The sequence below is a fragment of the Octopus sinensis genome, linkage group LG15, assembly GCF_006345805.1.
Source record: "Octopus sinensis linkage group LG15, ASM634580v1, whole genome shotgun sequence".
NCBI lineage: Eukaryota > Metazoa > Mollusca > Cephalopoda > Octopoda > Octopodidae > Octopus > Octopus sinensis.
Window position 1 is genome coordinate 24,800,925 of NC_043011.1, and position 19,356 is coordinate 24,820,280.

At 32.1% G+C, this 19,356-nt stretch overlaps 1 protein-coding gene across 4 annotated transcripts in view; it reads left to right on the forward strand.

Annotated features, from left to right (window-relative positions):
- The window catches only part of LOC115219743 (E3 ubiquitin-protein ligase KCMF1), a 59,427-nt gene that overhangs the window by 30,038 nt on the left and 10,033 nt on the right, over positions 1 to 19,356 (forward strand). For 2 of the 4 annotated variants that reach the window (XM_029789971.2, XM_029789973.2), the window contains exons 6-7: positions 14,251 to 14,322; positions 16,042 to 16,141. In XM_029789971.2, the coding sequence (XP_029645831.1) occupies positions 14,251 to 14,322; positions 16,042 to 16,141 (172 nt within the window). The remainder of the gene's footprint in view (positions 1 to 14,250; positions 14,323 to 16,041; positions 16,142 to 19,356) is intronic. The other 2 variants (XM_029789972.2, XM_029789974.2) reach the window with 1 other exon arrangement.

The following is a 19,356-nucleotide window of genomic DNA, read 5'->3' on the forward strand; positions in this document are numbered from 1 at the left end:
TGAATCTTGGTGCATCTTTCTTAGCACAAATCCACAAGATTGGTGCCACAATTGTCATCCTGAAACTTTATATTTAGCTTTGTTGAGGCCCACATTTAAAAACAGCAAAAGTGATCCTATATCTGATATTATCAAATGTCACATGTATTGTTGAAAGATATGAAGTTATGGAGACTAACTAGAAACTTTGCATGGAGTAATAGTTATTAGAAAAAATATGAATGTATATGATTATTAACTGGGTGGAAGATTGGTGTTATTTTGTATTTACTAGTTGGCTCTCAAAAATTATTTTTCTTTCACAATAATCCCAGTTAAAAAATAGAATTCTAGATCTCTTGGCATAATCCAGTGTAAGGAATCAATGGTGGGGAATTATCTAATGTCATATAGTTGATCTTTGCTCTGATTTTAATTGATCCTATGTGAAACCTTTTTGTCATCAGCCTTACTTTCCACTGTACCCCTTTGCTTGTTAATCACTCCTTATAATAACCCTATCTCTGCCTCTCTCCACTGAGACCATGGGATACTGTTTAACAACCCTCACTCTAGATAATAGATTTGCTCAAGTCAAACATCCTGAGCCCCAGTAGTTGATTGTACTTATCAGGACTTTCAACTTCAAGTTTGAATCTATAAAATGAAGGATTATCATAACCAAAACTACCCTCTGGTTGCTACATTACTAAGAATGAAACAAGGAAGTAACTTCTACGTTTGGTTAGTGTTCAGTGTTTGCAAGACCCAAGTCAGTTCATCAACACAAAGAAATGTGTTGATGTGCCATAAGAGGAAATGTTTTATGTTTTTAGCAGGTCATCTGACTGATGAAGTGTACTTCCCAAAATATTTGATATTTTTTTTCTCTTCAGAGAGTGTTTTTAAGCAGTTACTTGACCTACTAGAATCCCATTCTACTGTCTTAAAAAGGTTGTACACACTGGATAGTGTCATCCTAGATTGTTTTTAATTGCTGTAGGCAGGAAGAAGAGCACACCTGTGTTCTTTGTATGGAGGGAGGATGTTACACCTCAGATTGCTGCAAGAGGAAGATGCATCACGTTATCCTCCTCTGACAGGAAACCTGATCTGAATGCTTGCGACTGAGTGGATTCACTAACGGATCAAATGTTTAACTTGGGTTAGATGTCACCTAAGAACAGGTACAGTCCATCTAATGACTTTCCACATGGTTTCTGTTTGCTTGATTTCAATTAAAAGACTTGGATCAGCTTATGGCTATTGTAGAAGACACCTAAAAGATCAAATCCCTAACCATCTGATTGTGAAGCAAACTTCTTAAACCACAACCTGAAAAAATGCTATGGTTATTGGTGGAGCATCTTTGATCATAGGTCTTTTTAATCAACAGCCAATATGGTGCTAAATATTTTCGTATTTCTCAGTAGAATGACTTGTTGCTCAAACAGTCCACTTTGATGATACAATATAATTTGAGTGAGATTTCGCTGCTACTTCTAATAGGCCAAGTAACAACAAAGAGACTTCTTAATTGTCACTATATGAAGTCCAAGTTATCTTTATAAGTTATCCAGTCAAAAGATCAATGATCTTTAGGTTAGAAAAGTGTTTTGATTCTCAAAGAAAAAAAAACATTGTTATTGTCCACTTGACACATATAAGAAATGTGAATGATAAAGATTATGATTATGTTGAAGCTATATACCACAGTGCCTTTTATGAGTTAGTCAAGGGAGATGGGGTGGTGCCTATGACATTTGAAGAAGCTGTCGAAAGTGAGGATCTCTTGGATTATCTTTATTCTGTGGGCCTTGTCTGAATGCCAAAGGCACCCAAAGACCTGATGATTTGTATGAAGTTGAGCAGTAGATTAAGTCTACTACAAAACTGTGACAGATTGCTTCAGTTTCTGTTCTACCCTATTTCACTCTGTCGTAGGTCATCATGATGCTTTAATAGAAAGAACTTCTGCAGAACAAGATCAAACCTGAAACCATGTGATTGCAAAGCCAACTTCTTTACCACCTGGCCATTTTTGCACACATTCTAAATATTTAATCTTTGAAATTTTCTACATTTCATTATACATATGTTATGATTAGAGTGTTACCTGTCATATGATGGATAATATCTGGAAATAGTGTGTATGTATATATATATCATCATCATCATTTAGCGTCCGCTTTCCATGCTAGCATGGGTTGGACGGGTCAACTGGGGTCTGTGAAGCTGGAAGGCTTCGTCAGGCCCAGTCAGATCTGGCAGTGTTTCTACGGCTGGATGCCCTTCCTAACGCCAACCACTCCGCGAGTGTAGTGGGTGTTTTTTACATGCCACCAGCACAGGTGCCAGACAATAATTATAATTATTGTGTATTTATATATATATAAATACACAATAATTATAATTCGACAATTTCTTGGTGCTTATGCAAAATGATGAAATGAATACTAATTTAAGAAAAAAATATTACCTTGAATTTAAATATGACACATTTCTCATTTGTTCAACTCTTCCTATTACTATGTCATTTACTCTCTCTCACTGTGTATGGTGTTCATTTACTCATTGCTTACCTCCCAAGCCTTGTGTGTGCACTCATCCTGCACCTCTTATGGTAACTCGCTCTCTTACTTCTCTCTCTTGCTCATTTCTCTCTATATGGCTGTAAAATTCAACCAACTAACATTACATCAGCTTATTATTGTGTAGCCATGATAAATTTGTTGCTATATTAAAACCTATTTCTAGGAATCATTGTTTTCTTTTTGTCCTTACATTTGTATTCATTGTTTTCAGACTTTTAAAAAATGTTTTTATAATTATATTGTTTCTAGTTTTGTTTATTCTTGGTTTTATTTAATTTTAGTGTTGATTTCATTGTTTGTTTGTTTTCTTGTTCTAAATCAAATCAAATGAAAAAAAAAGATTTTTTTAAAACAATATTTCAATACTTTCAGTTGTTTATTGAGCATTTCGTTTTAAATACTTTCTTGATGAAAGAAAATCAGTAGAGCTTCAGACAGAGTACCGTGTGTTCTTTGGTTACATCCCTTTATGCTTTGAGTTCATCCTTTTTTTTCATTTTGGTGTCGATAAAGTACCAGTTCACTTACTTGGTTTGATTCTTCCTCTTCTTGCTCTCTCTCCCTACTCATATATATTATATATATATATATATATATATATAATATATATATATATATATATATATATATAATATACACACACACACATGCATACACACACGCACATTGATTCAGCCTAAGAATTATGCTAAGAGTACACGTCTGCAAAACATTCATCCACTTATACATTAATTTCGCAAGTTGGAATTCAGTTAGTATCTTTATATCCAGTTCTTTTGGATTGGTATAGTTAGGTTTGTTATAGTCTTAAGAACTTTACGAAACTTATATTATATTATATTATACTAGTTAAGGTGGATTTTGCACACAGGCTTGGTGCTTGCTATATTAACTATTTTTCTCCATGGAATCCTAATAGAATTTCTTCTATACATGTGTAAACTTTTATTGATAGGTTATGTGTCCTTGACTTCATTTTTTGTTTTCTCTTCTGTTTCATATTAATTTTAAGCTTAAAATCAATTTAGAAGATTTATATAACCATTTTACATAAGAAGCACACTGGAAGAAAATTATGTATCTTGAAAAATATTACAATTTTATTTATATGTGCTGAAAAAAACACTGGGTTGAATTTTAGATTTAAACAAAGAATTGGACTAAAGATATTGTATAAAAATATTAAAAGATTTTTTTTTTTTAAGAATTTTTTACTAGAAGACAAAAGCGAGGTGGTACCACAATTTTCCGGAATGATATAACTTCTCATTTAAATCTGCAGCATTTATTCTATTGCTGGTCCAATTCTGCTTACACTTGTTCTATTTGTCAATGCTTCAACTTTCTTTCTTCCTGTTTCATTCACTAGCTAGCACTCCTGTTCAACAATGCCGCCTGTTTAACTTCTGGTGACGTCTTTAAACAATACTCTTTGTACCTTGCTTCCTCAATTTTTTCCTCCTGTTCATTCTTATAAAGTAAACATATACACACTTGTTTCTCACAGTGAATTGATTTGCTGAACAATAATCTTTGTTGTACTTCAAAAAAGTCATTTCTGCCAATAAAATACATGCACTGGTTGTGACCACCATCTAAAATACAACAATAGCTGTTTCAGCATATGATTTCACCTCAAGAACCTTGCAAAACAAATACAAAATGAACTTAATATTACTCTACAATTACAGTATTTTTTGTTCCTTCCTCTGGCATTGTATAAATGCAATCTTTGAATGCAAATCATTTAGAGAGTAAATGTTCTTGCATTTTGATATTGATTAAATTACTCTTTTTTTTTTTATAAAATCTACCAAATTAGGACTTGTAATTTAGAGGGGGAAATATCACTGTGGCAGCTTAATATAGTTAACTAAAATTGTCTGTTTTCCATTATACTCTTTGTGAATTGTTTTAGGAGAAATTCTTATAGATTGTGTATATTTTTTTTATGCCTATGGCTTTTATATCAACCATGTTTCCATTCTGCTTTATACAATAACAGATATTTAGAATTTCTAATGTAAAAAGAAACTTAATAGCTTAGATTTGCAGCTTTATATTGGGTCATCCCATAACTAATGTGGCTTTTTTTATACAAATTTGGTTTTTTCAAAATTAAGATTTTGTTATTAAGTTTTTAAGTTAAAAAATTAAGTTTTTCTTTTAAATCTAAAATATACCCTCCTTCATTTTCTACAATGCTTTTCCATCTATCTGGTAGACCTGCAAAGCCCCTCTTCCAAAATTTTCTTGTCCATGACAAAAAATACTCCTCAAGCACTGTTCTGACCTCATCTACAGAATTCATATATTTTCCATCCAAATGATTTTGAAGATTGCAGAATAAATGATAATCAGATGGGACAATGCCCAGTGAATATGGTGGGTGGGGCATCATTTCCCATTCAAACTACTCTAGCCTTTGGAATGTCATCCTCACTGTATGTGGCTGAGCATTATCCTGCTGGAAGAATACCTTTTGTCTTAAAACCAAAGATGGTCTATTTTCTTCTAGTGCTGACTTAAGCCACTCAAGCTGCTTGCAGTAGACCTCCTTTGTTATTGTTTGGTTTGGGTGTAAAAGTTCAAAGTGGATTAAACCTTTCATATCCCACCAAACAAATAATAACACCTTACGTGGGTGAAGGCCTTTAGCCTAGGGTGCTGGTGTTTCTCCTTTCCCTATCTACTGTCTTTGGTACTTGACAGTTTTATAGAGAACCCGTTTCTCATCACCAGTTACTATTTGGTCCAAAAAGGTTCATTTGTGAGACATGACAACAAAGAAGAGCACACATTAACTCTCTGCACATGATTAGACTTGGGAAGTTTGTGAGAAACACATTGACCCAATTGTTGACTTTTCTAATGGCATACAGGTGTTGATGAATGGTTGAATGACCAAATCCAAGCTTCTCTGCTAGTTCCTCAACAGTTACAATGGGATTTTGTGCTACCAGGATTTGCAGGACGTCCTCGTCAAGCTCTACAGATCTTCTAGGTTGTAGTTTCCAGCTCGGAATTTCAGGAACCATTGTTGATACTGGCTTACGCTTATTATCCGATCCCCATATACTGCATTAATGTTTCTCTCACTTTCTGTTTTGTTATCATCTTTACTGAACTCATAAAGCAAAATATGCCGAATATGCTCCTTTGTCACTTCCATTATAGCTTTGAAAAAATAACTGTTAAAATCGAACTGCATTCTTCAAAACTTGCACTAAGAATAAGAGCAAGGTAAAATTACTACCTGACTTCATAGCAAGTTGATGCAGGTAGTTTATCCCATCCCCCTCTGACTTTTAGTTCATGCAATTGAAAAAACTGCATTATTTATGGGGTGACCCAATATTTAGGGATGTAAGCTATTGATATTACTATATAGTATCTTTTACTAGGTTTTTTTTTGTGCTATAAAGCATCAAAATCGTAGTAAATACTCAAATAGATGACTTGAACATTTTATAGAAATATTTAGCAATATATTCTTTTCATGTCTGTATTAGTCTATATCATTCAGACTTTTCCACAGCAAACTTATATTGATACTATTTCTTGATACTACACAGCATTATATATTGACTAGCAGTCCTTATAATTTAAGTTCTCTTCACTAGAGTAATATAATTGGTATCTTGTTTTCAAAAATAAAAAAGACCAAGTAAAAAATTCAGGATTAGATAAATTTCAATAATAAATGTTATGAACTAGAAGTGTTTGCATTCAATTAATTTACTTAAATTACTCAGATAATTTGGGTGATATACTGTGTAAGTTGGCAACAGTTACATTAGAGTAGATTCAGATTTTATTATTTATTTTATTGAGTAACTGATAAATAATATTGAGGTATATGTTTATTCTGTAGCTACAAGTTTATTTTCAGTTATTCTTTCTATGGTTATATTTTTTATCATACAACGATGTGACCCACTCTAATTTTGGACCCAGATATGAAAAAAGATATTCATTTTTTGCTGTTTAATAAGAATGTACTGTTAAAAGTGAGAAAAAAAACATACAGAAAATTGAAGTATAAATTTTAAAAATCACTTCTCATTTGAGATTCATTATTTTGAAGGATCACTTTTTAACTTTGGATGCTTTATTATTTTTCTTCCATACTTTTTTTTTTTTTTTTTAATTAATACTTCATACATAATTCTTTGAAATTCATACCATCAGTATTTTTGAAACAGTGTTGCGTATAGATTGGTTTCACTGTTTGTAGGTTTCCATTCCAACATTGTCCAACATCTACACTGTTCAAATAAAGGACTAAACTGGGCTTTGTAGGTGGGTTTTCCATTCCAACATTATCCGATGCTGTTCAAATACAGACTAAACAATTATACCTCAAATTTTGACTGCTCTCACATTTAACTACCTCAACAGCTAGGAGGTAAAACTACTGCTAGAAGTAGATAGATATTTTAATATTAAACTAACATATAATTCATGTGTTGCTACATATCAGCTGAAATATTCTCTTATCACTAAATCATATTCCTTATTCTGAACACTGCTGCCAATTTTTATTTATTTGTTATTGTTGGTACTTGATTTATATATTAGTTTCATTTATACCATCACAGGAATGTCATCACTAAACAATTGGACATTGTCTGCTGTATTTGTTTTACGTGGTTAGCATTTTTATATGGTGTCTCTGTACACATACACTCATATTCTTTGGTGTTACTTTTAAAAAATAAATTCGAAAAATGGCTTTAAATGATTTTATGGCAATATAAGGACTTGTGTGAAAGAAACATGGATATTGAACATGGTTTTGAACTGGTGCTCATTTTCATGTATCTCAAGACCATGATAAAGTAAGTTTTGATACCAGAATATTTATTTTTGTTCAACTTCTCTGCCAACTTCACAGCTCTATATAGCTAAACCCAATAATTTGAATGATAATGTGCAAGCATGTATAATGTACTTAACTAAAGGTTTTCATTTATCAAGATCACAAATTGCTTTGTTATCATCTCTTTTTTTTTTCTCCTTAATTAGTGTGAAATAGTAATTCAAAATTTTGATGGAGAGGAGTTAATTGACTTACTTTTAATGAACCATTTTAAATAATGATTTTAATGACAGTTTCCACATTATGTTTTGGTGCAATTTTTCCTGCAATGGGATTTTTGCTGATGTAGAAGACACCAGTTTTCTGATTGGTTTTTAAAAGGAATTATAGATTTTTTTGTTAAATTTTAGTTATTTGATTTTTAATGTTTAAGCATAACTAAAACTAAATACTCATGGAAAGTAAATAGTCTTAATTTGATCTTCAAATCTTGCATCATATTAAATTTTTTATAAGCACTTAATAAACATAAGTTGCAACAAGTGTTCATGTTTCGAACAAAACTTAGTTTTTCTAGATCTATCTGCATTTGGTGTTGTTTTTTTGTTTTTTTTTTTTTGTCTGGTTTGTAGTTGAATCTCTCTGTGTTTTGTGTGTCTGTGTATCTTCTCACATTACTTGAAATAAATACATTTTCTACAAATTTCTGACCTGATAATTTTCTTTAGTTAGATATTCATTTACTAGGACACTAGATTTCTTGAGATTCTCAGTTTTTACTGTGGTCTAATGCTATGAGCTTATTATATCTTATTTCGCTGTGCATAGAAAGGAATACAATGTGCTTCAAAACCCTCTGCCACTTGCTTACCTATTCTATTATGAGCTGCATTTTATATATTTGAATCTTCAGTTGGCTGCTTTCAAATGTTGTCTCTTGTTTTAGGATTATGTAAGCTGTGAATTTGTTTCTATTAAGACTAATTGCCACATATATTAACATACATACATAATTATGCTTATATTTTAAGATATATATTATATTTGACTGAAATTCAGCTTTCTAACCTGATCGATTTTTATTGTAAAAGCCCTAGAAGATAAAGCCTCGTGATATCTCCTGTTTTATTTTGTGTCTTTGTTGAATTTTTTTTTATAGTTATAAAGATTTATTTTTGTAAGATAATATTTTTAATTGTTAGAACTTTAATGTTTAACAATATTCTAGAAAAGTTAAACTTTAAAAAATTTAAACAGTGGTTTTATATAAATTGTATTGTGTGTGTATTTGTGCAGAATATTAGTACCCATACTTATACTAGTTGATAGTTTGAGCAATGTGTGGTGAGATAGTCAGCTTGCTTCAGTATGCCTGACTAACTTCATTTTGGCTAGTTACTGCTTAAGACATCCATTTGTAAAAATAAGTAGATATGGAAGAATTAACTTTTTGCAGTTAGTATAAAAATAAGGCTGTAAAATATAGAAACGGCATAAAATTGTTTTGACAGATTAGAATTAGTAAGCTCTCAGAATCAAGAATTTTACAACTCTTCATTTTAAATCAACTTTCCACACAGGTATATTTTTGGACAAGTTATCCCAGTTCAATTCTTATTTGGAATTACTGCCCTCCTAAATGTCTCTCTTGTATTTTGGCTTGAATTTTACAGCTGGGTGCTGTTTCTTAATACCAACCACTCTACAAAGTGTGCTGGTTTCGTCTTTGTAATGTCAACACCAGAAATGTATCCTGAACATAAGACTAAAGAGTCCCCAAGATTAACATTGTCTTCAGTTGTTTGCAGTTCATATTACTGTGTACTGAGTTTTTTTATTGTAAGACTAGCCTGCGAAATGAGAAAGATCCAGACCACTGTATGTTGTCTCAGTTATATTGAAGCAGTTGGTCTAATAGTGTAAGAGTGAGGGTTATATTGAAAGCAAAAGATGGGGTTGGAGACAAAATGACAGTAGAAGGGACACTTAAAGTAGACTGATTGAGGTAATTAATTTCAGTGACAAATTGGTTTTCGGAAATTTTTGATACCTCACAGAAGAGTAATTCATGTTTTAGGGACAACAGGTCATTTCACCAAAAATAACACATTGTTGCTTAGCTCCAGGTTAGTCATCATCAAATATGTTTCAATAATGACTGTCCCATCTTTCCCCCACTCCCAGACTGCATTAGGTGCAGTCATGGCTGTGGTTTAAGAAGCTCACTTTGTAACCGCATGATTTCTGGTTCAATCCCACTGCATGGCACCTTGGGCAAGCCTCTTACTATAACTCCAGGCCAACTAATGCCTTGAGAGTGAATTTGGTAGATGGAAACTGTGGAAACCCATTGTGTGTGTGTGTGTATTTGTGCATGTCTTTGTGTTTGTCCATCCCCACTGCTTGACCACTGGTGTTGGTTTGTTTACCTTCCCATAACTTAGCCGTTCAGCAAAAGAGATAATAGAATAAGTGCTGAGGTTCATTATTCGACTAAACTCTTCAAGCCAGTGCTCCAGCATGACCATTGTCCAATGACTTAAGAAAGATAATGGATAGCCACTATGTCTCCTTATCTTAAGACAGTTGCATATGATTTCAAAAGGATTTCGTTGCTATTTTTAGCAGGTCAAACAACAATTAAGTGGTTTCATTAGTGGTTACTATGATTAGATACCTTAGAAAGAAATCTTAACAATCTTCAGGCATTGGAGTTATTGATTGTATGGTGTTTCTTAAGACTATGATTGTGTTCAAATAAAACAGTTCTATTAGAATCCAGGTATTGGAATAAATGAATTTCTCTTTTATTAATTTGTAAATAGATTGACTTACACTTGTCAAATACTTTCCATAATTGATGACAGGCAGACATGCCGCTTTAAAAACCAGTAACAGTTTGTTGCATAGATCAGTGTTACATCTTGGTATATTGGAATGGTAGGCCTCTACACTTTTGGTATGAATGATACATGATAACAGTTCAATTTTGTAATCCATGAAAGCTTTGTGAAATGCCTAAAATAAAGGTAATGAAATAGTATTTAGCTGATAATCAATAATAAAGATAGCTAAAAGTTAATATTTAATTAAAATTGCAAGCTGGTTTGTATGGAAGCTGAGTATCTTTCTGACCTACACAAAACAACATAACTTTTACATATCCTCAAAATTAATAAGTTACATTTGTTTCACTACAAATGTTAAAAGCATTGAACTGCATAACATTATTAAAAAGTATTCAACACCATATATCATGTCCTTGACCTCTGTGAATCTTGTGTAACCATAAGGTGTACACCTGGGAAGTTCCTCTCCAAGGTGTCTTTGCAAGATTTTTATGGAAGATAAGCAGTTGCCTGTGCTATCTCGTCTCCTCTCCTCACACCACGATGTCCTCCATAGAAAAGACAACGAATATAGATTGGCATTAATGTCGTCAGCTGTTACCACCAGAATGCCATGAGCCATAACAAATACCACAAGGCACTCAATCCAATGCTTTTAAAAACTACCTATTCACTGCCTTCATATATACTTTAATGTAACTACAAAAAGAATCCTCACCATCATATGTCCACTTTTTCATGCTCTTATGGGTCAAATGGAATTTGTTGAGGTTGATTTTCCTACAGCTGGATGCTCTTCCTGTTGCCCACCTGTTTCTAAACGAGTTAATATTTCCCTATAGCTAAATATTTTTTCATGGAAGAATGGAAATGAGTGGCATGGCTTGTATGACAGTGATGCTCATTTACCACCATCACATGATCTCAAGACATGCACACACATGTGCATGTATAATAATTTCTCATTCCATCTACCAAATCTATTTACAGGTCTTTGGTCAAACTGGGGCTATAGTAGAAAACACTTGCCCAAGGTGCTGTACAGTAGGACTGAACCCATAATTGGGAAGCAACTTTTTTAACCACTCAACCATACTTTTCTTCTCAGCAATAAAATTATTGTAGTTCTTATGCTCCCCAGAACATAATTGTTGAGCTGAATGACTTAAAAATATATATATTAAACCAGTTAAAATCAGACTGACTTGTTTTGTATAGTGTCTCTCACACGAGGAAAGATAAAATTATCATTTTATTTCCTTCCTAGCTGGATCGAAAAAAGTTGTGCTTTTCAAATGAATATGGTACCAAGCTCTCTCTCTTTCTCTTTCCTTTTTTTTTTTCAATGAAAATTAGAACTAATGGTCCAAATTGACTAATGCTTTTATGTTCTCTCTCTTTCACACATACACACAGATAGATAAATTAAGTCATTTTTTTAAAAAAATCTTGTTCAAAAATATGGATAATCACAAGATATTTTATGACTAAGGTTTTAAGATTTGTATCCAACTTGTGACAGCAACAGCAAGCAATAATAATAGAAAGAAATCTTGTTTGAAATAATTTTTAGTTTTTAAAACTTAACAGATGGCTCTACATAAATTTTCTGTGCTTATCAATCAGTATTTTGATGTCTGATAAATTTAATATGTATCATCAATTCCTTGTATGTATTTTACCATGGCATGGATTGTATATCTAAGTGTTACTATTGAATAATGCTTGAACTCTGGATGTGCAGATCATTAGGTAAAAAGCTTGCTTTAAATTTAAGCAAGTTGCATTAATTCACATCTTATTTTTCGTTACTTCATGGTTGGGTTGAGCTGGCTTTGAAAACAAGTGACCGCTTACTTCACTAATTCATGTCAAAATGCAAAACTGTCTAACCCATCCAGCCTAAAAGAATTTATAAAAATTGAAAGAAAAATTTCTTTGCACTTATCTAAAACATTTACTTCTACCTAAACCAAGCTTACTGTTAATTAATTACTTTCTCCAAGATTCTTGATTTACCAACGAATGACTAATCTTTTGCATTTATTCATTCAGTCGTAGTCATTTACTCTTGCTTTGTATCTTACTGCTCTTCCATCTAGACTCTTTAACTCCTAGATAGTTTTTTTCTCTCATTCTCTCTCTTAAATTTAATTTGCATTAATCAAGAGCCACTTGGTCTTTTTTTGAAGAGTTTAATTGGTGGGAAATTAGCTTAATGATTTTTAGAAAAGTCTCTTAAGGATGATTGACAGTAAGGTTAGGAAAGTTGTACAGGTTTTAAGAATTTCATTTTTGTAGTAAGTGTGAGGGGTGATGTTTACATAGTCTTAGAAACTGCCTTTGTGTGTGTGTGTGTGTGTTTATTTATCTCAGTTTAATGCTCATTTGTAATCATAAATTCTGGTGTATACATATAGGACTGTTTTTATAATTTAAGTTCTAACCACATCACATTGACTATATACCTCCAATTTTCATAATGCTTATCTCTGATTTTGTGCTAAGATTTTAGGATCTTTGCCAATTTTTTCATAAAATTAGTATTAAGTATTGCTGGAACTATTGGCAGAAATTAAAGCTTGAACTTGGGAGTTATTCTTTATATGAGGGATTTTTGTTGTTGTTTTTTTTTTTTAAATCTGTTGTTACCTATTCATTTGAATGACACTTCAAGTAAATTCTCTATCTAATCATAATTATTATATCCCCTGTAACAATATGTCAAGGAGGTAATTTAAAAATTAGATGTATCAAGTATTCCATAAGCCTTGGTGAGCTTGTGATATGAGAAGGAAAGAGTGAAAGGAAATAATTGTTCATTTGTGGCAGATTGTGAGCAGAGCGAAAGTGAGCCAGAGATAACAGAAATGGGTTTTTTTAAAAAACAGATTAGTGAAACAAGAGAGACAGATAAACAAAGTGACTGACTTATTATCTATAAAATCAATGCCTTAAAAAAAAATTAGCCATGTAAAAGTTATGGTTATCAAAATTATAATTTCTTATAAAACTTGTCAATTTAATGACCTAGATTTGTTTAAATTATTACTTTTCTAAAGCTAATTTTTTTAGTCACAGTTATCTCTAAAAGAAATATCAATTTCTAGATTTTCCTTGATGTTCATTTCTTCTTGGTTTTAGTATCAGTATTTTTTAATAAGGATTCTATGATAGCTTAGATTGATTGATATGTCAACATGTACTCAGTTTAAAGTAGGTATTTGTATGTATGAAGTTCTTGTATTAAATACAGCGATGAAGCATTGACCTGGCAGCAGTAAGGTTCCTGATTTCAACCTTACCTTTTCTTTTCCTTCAACTGCTAAGCTTAGTCTGCCAAAGTAGTGGGTTTGAATGAAAACTCTTATGATCAGCTCACTAGCTTTAACAAACTGTCCCTTAACCAGGATAATGAAGATGGTATGTGTGGTTTTAAAGTAAAAATTGAACTATACTGAGATCTGGTTAATGAAATTAAATCCTTTTATAATTAATAAATTTCTTTCATTCATCTACAACTGTTTTTCTCCTGACCTAAAATAATAAAATGCACTTTGATAGTTGGTTATCCATGCCACTCAGTGCATGGAGATAAATATGAATTTTTGTTTTAAATTTAAAACAAAATTCATTCGCATTTTATATTTCATTTATTTATAATTAAAAAAATTTAATTTACCCCTCCCTCTTTATTATAGAAAACTGGTCTTGAGTTAATGATTTATTGAAAACTATTATAATGTGGCAATAAGTTTGTTTAAACGATGTCTTCTGTTCTGGCATAAGCAAGATTTTTTTTAAATGGCTTTATAAATTTTGGTGTAAATTCATTTCTTTTTGAAAACCAGTTTTCTAAATAATAGCTGCTCTCTATATCCCCCAAATCAACTATTGGAAGTTAATTTGACAAAATAACTTTATTATCGGAACGGGCTACCTCAAATGATATTCTATCATGCGCTATTTCGTTTTTCTTCATTGGGTGTGTGCCTGCCTTCCATAGATCGTAATCGACCACAACTTCCCATCTCGTGTGCAGCTGACCTCTGGGACGTCTTCCTTGAATATTCTCCAGGTAAATTTTCTTAAATTTCCTTCCTTCGTTAGCACACAGTACTTGACCTTCTCAGTGTAGAACTCTCATAAATGCTTGGAATAAAGTCAGTTACTTGTGGTTGCTATATTTACCTATTCTTCTATATCTATTATTAAACATATTTATTTGTTTCTTTTTATCCTTTTTTCCTTCTCAGTCAAAAGTAGTTGTTGCTCTTGTAGTTCTAATATTAAGTCTTCTCTGGTTAAAATGGACTTTTTGGTGTTTTTTTGCTATCTCTTTTTGCTCCTTTTCTTCGAAACAGTGTTGCCAAATTAGGATTTCTTTAATGTAGCTTTACATGGTTACATTAATGTTAATGTACAGATGTAAGTATCATTACTTGCTAGTTAGGTGTGCTACTGTATCCTGAATTATTGTTTCATTCCATAATCCAAATAATTTGGGCTGCTGTAATCTTTCCTTCAGGTTTTTGTCACAATTTTTGTTGAGGAAGCATCTTAGTTTGCTTGTTTCAAGTTTATATTTTGTATTTTTTTTTTAATACATACATGTAACACTGAAATTGATTTTCAAACTTAAATCCTTTAACAATGCCTGCAATATTTTCTCTTTCAATATTCTAATTGCTTTATTATAAGAATTTTTTCTTTTTATTAAAATGTGGCTTTATTCCAAAATATATACATGTGTATATATGTATGTATGTGTATGTATATATATGTATACACACTCACTCTCACACACACACACGGACCAAAACAACTCACAAATGCTAAATAAACAACAATTTATGCTGTGGACATCTTATCCGACTTTGGTACAAAACTTAAGTTTTGTGGGGTTCACTGCTTTATTAGAATACTAATTTTCTAATATTTGATTTCACATTTTTGCTGTTAATAACATCTTCAGTTCCTTGCAATTAACAGTAAGAAGTATTGCTTTGTAGTCATTCAATCAATGTACTATTGCAAAATTTCTTTTTAGTTGACATATTCAAATATTTAGTTGTTTTATTTTTTCATTTTTTATTTCATTGTTTTTCTCTTTCATATTTTAGAATATAACAAACCAATAAATTTTTTATTGCCATGAAAAAGTTTTATCCCACAGGTTATCTTTGTAAGCCACGTGACAGATTGTTTATTTGTGTGTGTTTAACAAAAGTACATGATTTTAAAACTTAAATAGTTTTCCTTAATCTTTTTATTTTTCGTTAAAACAAAAAAAAATCTTTTATTAAACTGAAAATACGTTGGAAAAAAATCAAGCAAATGCATCCGTTTCTCTTAGCCTTTGGTGTTTGTTCCAATGAATTGTTTGAAATAAACCTCTACCTGTCTTTAACTTTGCCACTTAGCATTCAAATTAGTTGTTACACAGGTTTATAACATCAGCTTTATCTGTCGTTAGGTTTCCCATATTTTGGTAGTGCTTACTAATATTGTCCAATACATAATAACACCCCAATTAATTTAAATATTCTAAACTGTTAAAAATAAAAAAACTATAAAGTTTGCAATCTTATATTATGTTTGCATATATTCATTATTCAGGTTAAGTATAACTTTTAATTTTTTAAATCTGTTACTCTTCAGCAAAGCTTCTCTCACTTATTTGTGTTAGTCAATAATAAGCAATAGAGACTATTAGTTTCTTAAGTCCATATGATTTTTATGTTTCTGTTTTTCCTTATGATTCTTACATCTTTGTTTCTTTTCTTTTTTTATACAGAGTTATTATCTCAGCTGTCCAGCGTTCGAAGTCGGGCTGCTGCTGCCCAAAGTGTATCCTCCCAGTTGCAGCAGTTAGAAATGCAATTGCAGTCTACTAAGTAAGTACTTAGTGTGAGGGTTGGTGTAGTATTTACTCATTAAAATAAGTTTTATATTTGTGATTCAATAGGAATCAAGCTTATGAGCCAATCTTAGCCGTTAAAAAATACATCTTTTTGAAATTCTTTATTGGGTTATGTTTATTAAATCTTAGAGTATTTTAATATTCTCCTTAATGTAAGTATTAAAGATCTTGTCCAGTCCATACCAGCATGGAACAGGAACGATGATGATCTTGTATATTTTCCTGCTGTGGTCAGTTTCATCGCTCCATCATATAGTTTAGTTGATGAAAAATTAACCATTTCCTAATCAAATCAATCAAGCAAAGTACTCATGCCAGTGACACGTTAAAACACTCGGCTCACACTGTAAAATGGTTGGCATGAGGAAGGGCATTCAGATTGGAACCCCAGGCAGCACTTTTGAGTCTGCTGTAGCCTTTTTTTTTTTTTTTTTTTTTTTTTTGTGGAGTCTGGAAGCGGCAAACAGAAGAGCAGCACACACTCTAGCTATGCTAGTGTGTGTGGGACTAAGCTGTAATGCTTTGTTGGCCTTTAGTATTCTAGGCAAATGAAGAATCTTGCTCTAAGAACATCTGCAAATCCTATGATTTAAAGATTTTATTCCAGGCACAGGTATGGCTGTGTGATTAGAAGTTTACTTCCCAACATCATGGTTTCAGGTTCAATACCACTGCATGGCAACTTGGACAAGTGTTTTCTACTATAGAACCAGGTAGATCAAAGCCATGTGAATGGACTTGGTAGACGGAAACTGAAAGAAGCTTGTCATATATTTGTGTCTGTCCCTGTACCACTTGACAACTGGTATTAGTTTATGTTCCCATAACCTAAGGGCTTGGCAAAAAGACCAATAGACTAAGTTCTGGACTTCAAAAAAAAAAAAGGAAGAGTGGAGTAGAGGAAAATCTTTAAAATATTATTCAGGTCAAGAAATGTGGGTATGTGGATTTTGTTCTGTATAAAGGAATTGTAAGGAAAGTTATGACTATTGGTATTTAATGGACATTAAAATATTTCTTTGAATTAAAAATTTTACTTTCAATATTTAATGAGCAGAATTTTTTCTGCACCTCCCTAACAGACATGTAGGTGATTGAACACCTTGATGAAATAATTATTACACCAGAAATTTTTTCTTCTCCATTGCAAAAAAATTGTTTTCATAATTTTGTTATATTTTTGTTGTATAATCTACCTTTCCATGCAAACTTATTTACTTATTTGTGCACCTTGACTAACATTTAAAAAACACTGAAATGATCTCCTGAAATATTTGTCTCCCTTGGCATTCGTTTCCTCATAAAGCAACTTAACCCTTTAGCATATATTAAAATAAAGTGAAATGTTGTAAGTATTGAGTCAGATACAATTATTACTAGTTATTACTTTTTATGAATCAGTTTGGTGGTGATATACTGTATGGTATATGTAAAAAAATTTCAATTCTTAGTAGGAGGAAGTGAAAAAAAAAACAACAATAACCTAACGGTGATTGTTCAACAAATTTCAATTCATTTGGAAATTTTTCACTATGCCTTCAGTACATCACTACATAAGGATATATATTAAGTAATAATTGGCAATAATTATAGATAAGTGTATGGCTCAATTATTTATTCTGCATGTCATTCAAACCCTCACCATCTAGCCGATTTAGCTAAATTCATGCAGCTGTCCCCCACTTAGGGTTATTTTCCTGATGGTAAGATTTGAAATACTAACCCTCTCAATTAGTCGTTTGGTACCCTATCCTCTCAGCCATTTGTATTTTCATTGTGTAATAAGCAGTTTAGATAAATAACAACAGTCCTATTAAAAGTTATGAAATGTATAAATGTGCACAGTTAGAACAAAACATTATCATATTTGAAACTGCCACATAAATTAGATGGATAGATTACAATGTGAAAATAAGTGAATTGACTTTTGAATATCTTAATTTGTAAATCTATGAACATTTTGAGTGACCGTTTAATTCTACTTCGTTTTAGTGGGGTGGGGGCGCATTGGAGAGTCATTGGTGGAAATCTTAGAAATGAAACTCAGCTAGGAAAGTTCAACAGAAATCTTTGGATGTAAACACAAATGTTTATAAAATTATCAGTGTAATTGACTCCACATAAATTCATCCATGTGGTGGTTCATTTTTCCCTAGTTGTTTTCCATTATGTTGGTATCTGAATACTAATCAATGGGTCCATAAGATATAAAGAAAGATTGGCCCAACTGTTATATATATATATATATACATACATACAATATTAGATATGTACATATATATACACAATAGTACTACATGAGTACCTATATCGCTAAAAAATAGAAGTCAAAAATACTTCTGTACCACCAAAGTATTTTTTAGCAGTATAGGTACTCATGTGTAGTACCCTTGTGTATATATATATGGACATATCTAATATTGTACAGGAGTGGCTGTGTGGTAAGTAGCTTGCTTACCAACCACATGGTTCCGGGTTCATTCCCACTGCATGGCACTTTGGGCAAGTGTCTTCTACTATAGCCTCGGGCCGACCAAAGCCTTGTCAGTGGATTTGGTAGATGGAAACTGAAAGAAGCATGTCATATATATATGTATGTGTGTCTGTGTTTGTCCCCCCAACATCGCTTGACAACTGATGTTGGTGTGTTTACATCCCTATAACTTAGCGGTTTGGCAAAAGAGACTGATAGAATAAGTACTAGGCTTCCAAAGAATAAGTCCTGGGGGTCGATTTGCTCGACTAAAGGTAGTGCTCCAGCATGGCCGCAGTCAAATGACTGAAACAAGTAAAAGAGATATATTTTGTTGATTTGCCTTTACGGCTGATAATTCGCTTACCACTCATGATGGTATTTTAATATTTATTGATATATATGTATATATAACAGTTCATAACAAATAATTGCAGAGTTGGACTTGTTTGACATGTGACTTGAAATGATAATTATTAGTTTCATTAACATCATACTTCCCTTATTCTTCTCAGGGAACCCTAATATTACATAAGCACCTATATATGTGCGAGAGGAAGAGTGTGTTTGTGTTCATGATAAGGTTGTTGGCAACTAAACTTAGCAATACCTCAGTGAAATCTTATCCTGGTGTGTGGAGGGTGAATTAATACTGTGACAAGACAACAATACCTTTGTACTAGGTTGAATGAACTCATCAATGAGTTAGTGGCTAT